This window comes from Oryctolagus cuniculus, chromosome 17, assembly GCF_051225735.1.
Source record: "Oryctolagus cuniculus isolate XC-2025 breed Fujian yellow rabbit chromosome 17, ASM5122573v1, whole genome shotgun sequence".
In the NCBI taxonomy this organism is placed as follows: domain Eukaryota; kingdom Metazoa; phylum Chordata; class Mammalia; order Lagomorpha; family Leporidae; genus Oryctolagus; species Oryctolagus cuniculus.
The window spans coordinates 16,951,321-16,958,337 of NC_142883.1; the positions used below are offsets into that span (position 1 = coordinate 16,951,321).

At 38.8% G+C, this 7,017-nt stretch overlaps 1 protein-coding gene across 3 annotated transcripts in view; it reads left to right on the forward strand.

Moving 5' to 3' along the window:
- CDC27 (cell division cycle 27) overlaps positions 1-6,515 on the forward strand; it is an 86,916-nt gene extending 80,401 nt beyond the window's left edge. For all 3 annotated transcript variants that reach the window (XM_008271658.5, XM_002719460.6, XM_089316863.1), the window contains exons 17-19: positions 415-489; positions 1,587-1,743; positions 3,773-6,515. In XM_008271658.5, the coding sequence (XP_008269880.3) occupies positions 415-489; positions 1,587-1,743; positions 3,773-3,855 (315 nt within the window). In that variant the 3' untranslated portion in view covers positions 3,856-6,515. The remainder of the gene's footprint in view (positions 1-414; positions 490-1,586; positions 1,744-3,772) is intronic.
- Positions 6,516-7,017: the final 502 nt, after the last annotated feature.

Below are 7,017 nucleotides of genomic sequence, written 5' to 3' on the forward strand. Positions count from 1 at the left end.
GTTAAATTGGGTAGGTTGATACTTGAAGCCTAATGCTTACTCAAGGAGACCAGATGGAACTTCAGGCTACTTTATTCTGTAACTTAGTTTTCAAACCACTTTCACAACCTGATAAGGTGGTTGTTGTTTTTAAGTAGAATGGTGACAAAAGCAAGGATTGTCACCACCTTCATGTTTCACAAAAGAGGCTGTGTGTGGGGAGGGGGTTTTCAGTGTATTTTGATGGGTGCTTGCCATTTCTTAGTTTTTGTTGTAACTTAAATGTTTTTCATTTTGTTTTCACAAGAATTAATGAAGTATATTGATTAAGATAACACCAAGCTTTTGTTTTATGATTTAGAAAATTAATAAACATAATTGCTTAATCAAAATGTAAAATTTTGCTGCTCTAAAATTTTTCTTTGCCTTTTTCAGTCTGCTTTACAAGAACTTGAAGAATTGAAGCAAATTGTTCCCAAAGAATCCCTTGTTTACTTCTTAATAGGAAAGGTAAAGATTGAGGCCATGGTCCTAAACTGTGATTTTCATACCAAATATTAACTTTTGAAGAATAAACATAATACTTTAGTGTACAGTATCTATTGAGAAAATTCAGTGAGAGCTCTGAACTAAGTGCTCTGAAGATAATGGATTTAGTTCTGACATCTTAAGAAGATAATGTCCTAATGAAGGAGCAAGAATACATAACCCATAATCCTAATCCAAAATGGTATTGGAAGTAGATTAGCAATTTGCAGCCAAAGGCAAGTAATGAGGCTGTAACTGAGACTACCACATGGAAAGCACTTAGCTTCCAGTTCTCAGTAAAAACACTTAGAAATCCCCCAGAAGAAGACTGTTAATACCTCAATATTGTCTTGATTAGAAGAAATGGCTTCCAAGATTCCTATTTTATAGGCTGGGATCTCAGTGTCTAATTGATTTAACTGGTACAACTGTGGGCAGATATTGAGTTGATAGAAGTATATTTAAAGTCAGCGTGAATGTACTTTTTTTTTTTAATATATTATTTGAAAGGCAGAGAGAGAGAGAGAGATCGTCCATCTGTTGGCTCACTCTCCAAATGCCTGCACAACAGCCAGAGGTTAGGACAGGCTGAAACCAGAAGCCTGGAACTCAGTCCAGGTCTTCCGTGCGCTGGCAGGAACCCAGCTACATACACCGTCACCTGCTGCCTCCAAGAGGCTGTATTAGCAGGAAGCTGGAATCAGGAGCAGAACAGGGGCTTGAAGCCAGGCCTCATACACAGGGTCCCAGCTGCCGCCCAAGTGCCCGCCACACTGTGTGAACGACTGCTAATCGAGCAGCTTGGAGTCCATTTCTTCCCGTTGTCAGTGTTCAAGTCAGAGTGAGATTCTTGGAAACGCACACCTGAAAGGTAGTCAGGGAATTCTGAACGTGGTATCTGAGTGCGCTCAGAAGCAGCTCACAGCCAGCGTGAGTCCGTCTGTGGATTGTAAATGTCTTCCCTGTCTGAATGGGGTTAGCACATAAATCAAGAGTCCCATTGAAGCTTTAAATGTTTAGAATTTTATAGCTGAAGCTCACAACTTAATGAAAAATGTAGTATTGCTGTTTATTTTTAGGTTTACAAGAAATTAGGTCAGACACACCTCGCCCTGATGAATTTCTCTTGGGCTATGGATTTAGATCCTAAAGGAGCCAATAACCAGATTAAAGAGGCAATTGATAAACGCTATCTCCCAGATGACGAAGAGCCAATAACTCAAGAAGAACAGATCAGTGAGTATCATACATATGACTTTGAGTATTTGAAAGCTACTTTTTGCATAAAGATTTGTGGACTGCTTGTTTTTCTATCCATGGGGTTTTATTTTCTTTATACCAAGTGGAATTTTAGGTGACCAGGGTGAGGTAATAATCAGATGTCTATGGAATCAGGTAGAAGGTCTCAGTTTTGAACCTAGTTTTCTTCAGGTTGGTTCCAGCCAGTGGACTTGCAGAAATCTATTGCTGAATTTTGCCTTGCGCCTCAGTTCTCATTTGAGTATGTAACTAATACCACCTGCCTTATCTGCTTCATAGGACTAGAGGTGGGAGATGCTGTGCAGGCGTATGGAAAACATAAGTGCTAAAGTGAATGAATGATAAGTGTATGCACCTTTGAAAGTGTTGACAAATCTGTAGCAGCTCTGGCAGATCGGAAATCCAAATATATGCCTAATATATCAATTTAGAGGTCAAGGAAAGAAGAGAGAACAAAGAATTATAGTGTAAGGCAATGCTTACTCTATCCTTAGACTGAGGCTATATTAAAGTTACCAGTGAGAACAAGACTTAGTATATCAACTGAAAATTTTCTGATGGGGTAAACTCTGATTGGAAGGCTTTGCTCCAGAACACTTAACAGATAGCTTTCTTTAATTATAATTTCTGAAATTCCAATAGGTCTATTTAATTTTTTTTTACAAGAAAAAGATTTATTTATTTGAAAGGAAGAGCTAAAGAGAGAGAGGCAGAGAGAGACAAAGATCTTCCATCCGCTGGTTCACTCCCCAAATGGCTGCAATGGCCAGGGCTCGGCCAAGCAGAACCAGGAGCCAGGAGTTTCCTCCAGGTCTCCCATATAGGTACGGGGGCCCAAGCACTTGGGCCATCTTCCACTGCTTTCTCAGGCCATTAGCAGGAAGCTGGATCAGAAGTAGAGCAGCCAGGATTCAAATCGGCACCATATGGGATGCCAGCATTGCCGGTGGCGGCTTTTACCTGCTGCCCCACAGCACCAGTCCCAAGATTATCCTTAAAGTAGAGTTAGTGAATTGAGTTAGAGGAAATGTCACGTGGGTTTTTTGAGCTACTTCTAATTTCTAGGGCAGGGATAAGGAATTCATTAGGGAGAGGCAGTTTGGGTAGTTTTAAAATCCTAAAAGGTTGAATGCAACAGTCTTCTCAGACCTGCTATAAAATAAGGAAATTGAATTGTATTTTTTTAAAGATTTATTTATGGGCTGGCGCCGCGGCTCAATAGGCTAATCCTCCACCTGCAGCGCCGGGACACCGGGTTCTTGTCCTGGTCGAGGCGCCAGATTCTGTGCCGGTTGCCCCTCTTCCAGTCCAGCTCTCTGCTGTGGCCCGGGAGTGCAGTGGAGGATGGCCCAAGTGCTTGGGCCCTGCACCCGCATGGGAGACCAGGAGAAGCACCTGGCTCCTGCCTTCGGATCAGCACGGTGTGCCGGCCGCAGCACGCCAGCCACAGTGGCCATTGGGGGATGAACCAATGGAAAAAGGAAGACCTTTCTCTCTGTCTCTCTCTCTCACTGTCCACTCTGCCTGTCAAAAAAAAAAAAAAAAAAAAAGATTTATTTATTTATTTGAAAGAGTTACAGAGAGAGAGGAGAGGCAGAGGGAGAGAGGTCCTCTATCCAGTGGTCCACTCCCCAACTGGCCACAAGGGCCGGAGCTGCGCTGATCCAAAACCAAGAGCCGGGAGCTTCCTCCAGGTCTCCCACATGGGAGCAGGGGCCCAAAGACTTGGGCCATCTTCTGCTTTCCCAGGTTATAGCGGAGAGCTGGATGGGAATTGGAGCAGCCGGGTCTCAAACTGGTACCCCTATGGGATGCCAATGCTTCAGGCCAGGGTGTTAACCCACTGTGCCACAGCGCTGGCCCCTTGAATTGTATTTTATTAAGAGATAACAGGATGTTTAAGGGTCTTTATATACTCTCATCCTTGAATATGATACAGTTTTCCTTACTTGTTTTCAGAAACCAATAGGATATATTTACTTGAGACTTTTCTTTTCTTTTTAAGTGGGAACAGATGAATCCCAGGAGAGCAGCATGACAGATGCAGACGACACACAACTACATGCAGCTGAAAGTGATGAATTTTAACTCCTGGGAACTCAGACTTTTGCAACTGGATGTGTGACTAGTGCTGACTTGTTTCTGTCCCTCCATATACTGAGACTTCCCTCTTGAGCCGGCAGTGTCATCATCCATTACTTACACCATGCGTGTGCCACTTTCATTGGACCCTGACTGTACACAGAATGAAAGGCAGTGCAATATTTAGCTGCTAACAAGACTGGCTCTCTTACCAGTATGAACGACAATTTAGTGGGGGGGTAGGGTGGGGAACTTCTTTTTCTTTTTCTTTTTTTTTTTCTTTAATCTCCTTTTGTTGGAAAGCTATCATGGAAGGAAGAGTTATGTTTTATCTTGAAGAAACCATTAGATATGGAAAATGGTGATGAACCAGAATCTCTTGGTCGTTTTTCCAAAATTTGTTTTATTGTCTCTGTTCTGATAAACAGAGTGACTGACCTTCATTTCTAGGTTCTTCAAGAATGGTGTTAGCAAGTGCCAGATAAAACAATAAAAGACATTGCCTATAACAGAGTAACTTGATTGCCAAGGAATGTAAATTACCGTAAACTTGCAGTGTCTCGTATAAACAAATACATTGGGCATATTGAGACTCGTATGTAGTAATCAAATATCCATCCATACAGTGTACACTTATTCTTGGCAAGAATGCTTAATGTCTAACCAAGAATTTTAATTTATTCATCTTGCTTCAAAGTGTTGATCATTGTTGTCTTGGTATTGCAAACTGTAAAGTCGTTCCTTACCATATTGCCTCTTCTCTTTGAACTCTGTGGGATCACCTTTAACATTCGGAGAAGCTCGCGTGGTTCCCCACTGAAAAGCCAAAACAAAGCCCTTAATGACCTTTGAAGTTCACCATGCGAATCAGTATGAGAATACTAAAGTGGAGAGACTTTAAGAGATCATGATAGTGAAAGCCTTAATACAATCAGAATTGTATCATAACTTTGAATCTATATTTGTTCAAGTATCCTTTGACTTTTCTAAGTGTTCAAGCAGAGTCCAAGAATGTGCAGTTACCTTTCATTGAGGTCATTTCCATTCTTTTCAGTTCTCTGCTTCAGATTATTTTCAGTAGTGTATGTCATCAAAACATTTACTGAGAGTGACTGGATTTAGGATATTGGAAATTTTTAACTTGGGAAAAATACATTCTTGTGAAGGAGACAAGTCCTCTCCTGAGTTTGTCATAATATAAGTTGGTGTCTTTGGGGAATGCCACAATTTTAAAGATCTAATTATGCATATAGAATGGAAATTATTGGAATTTCACAGTAACAGATTTAAACAGTCTTAAATTGTGTATATCCTTTATTGTAATGTATTGAAATTTTTAGAGGAACTTTAGTTGTTAACATTTTATAAAGTGCCAATGTCAGAATATAACAAATTATAGTTTCTTATGAATGACAGGCCTACATTTATTATTTTGGATTATTTGATGAAGGACAAACTTATCTACTGGTTACCTGTATTGTTAGTCAAGCTGTGAAAATAAGGTGATTACAAAATGTGTAAAAAATATTTTTAGCTGATAGACTCAATAATTTTTTATAATTTACTGTTTATCTTCTCATTTGAACATGGATTAGATACCATTATAAATTAATTCAAGTCAGAGTCTAGGATGAAGTCTTGGGTGCCAGAAAGGTATTTAGCAAAATTTCCTACCTAAATCTATGTATGTGTGCTGTCTAAAAAATGATATATAAGAATAGGAAAGATTGGGAATAAATATCATTAAATATTCCCGAAGGCTAGCACTTGGATTCTAACAAATGTTCCATTTTATTATCCATTAGTTTTATAATATTTAATTTTAGATCTTTTTATTTTTTTAATGAGCATATCATAAGCCAGCTGTATAACAGTATCAAATCTAGAATTTCATAGAAATCTTCATAGTTCTGTGTGAGAGAGCCTGGAGAGAGCAAAGCTCAGAACAGAATCTGTGGAAATGTGATTAGCTGTCTTCTTGTACTAGGAATTTACGTCCTGTGCCAGAGGTGAGATCTTTGGTACTGATTTTGAGACCAAGAGTAACAGTAGGTGTGGAAAGCATAGGCCATCACGTAACTGGCTGAGGGACATTTAGCCCGCACTGGACCTGTTTTCACTGTTCCTTGTATCTACTTTCAGAGTCATTTAGGTGTTTGAAATCTGTTCGCACGCTTTCTCTGTCTCTCTCTTTTTTGTTTCTTTTTTCTTTTGGCATGGAATGGGGATCAAACAACCAGAAGAAGAAACACATTTTGGTCAAGCAAATGGTTGCTTCAGATTTCAGAAGTTACTTTGAAGGAAATTGAAAATACTAAGTACTGTGACATCCTGTTTTCTGCTTAAGCTTTTCACACACACCTACATATATGTATATACACACACACACTATCGTTCAGAGGTTATGATGTAACATTGGATTTTTCCCCTGTGGAAATGATTCTAAACTCTGGAATCCTAGAAGAATGGAATATTTTTTCAAGAGAACGGTGGTACTCAAAATAATGAAAGGTGGTCCCTACTTTTTCTGTAATTCATTATTTTAAAATTTTTATTTTTTCCAAGAACTGCAAGTAACATTTGAACCATGCTGCTGTTGTACCTTATACAAAAACTCAGTGATAACCAGTATTTAGTCTATTAAAAATATTCTTTTTGAAGAAAAATGTTTGGAAGTGTCTGATTAGCCAGAGTATAGTCTTGGGTCTTCACTGAGAAATACGGCGGCCCATTTTCTTTATGAGCCCTTGGGAAATGCAAGTGTGGGTGTGATGTATGTGTTCTGTTTGCATTGAAATAATGGAAGTTTGTGTCTTCTTTTTGCTTTTCCTGACTTATTTCAGAAATTGTACAGGCTTGGCAGGGGAGGGATCTTTTCTGTATATATATTTGCAATTCATTAAAGGATATGAAAAAATCCAAATAAATTACTTTTGAAAGCAGTCTATAACCAAATTGTTAAAGCTACGTAAGAGCTGTGCCATCTGTATTTTATAGTAAAGCACAGCAACTGATAATGCAAGATTTGGTTTTATGTTCTACCAAATTGTAGGGCAGATTTCACTAATTTTCCTTTTTACCTATACTCTTTATACGTATATACATATTTTAAAAGCTCATCCTTTTTAGTATAATTTTGAATTTCATAATAAATATTATGACAAAAAA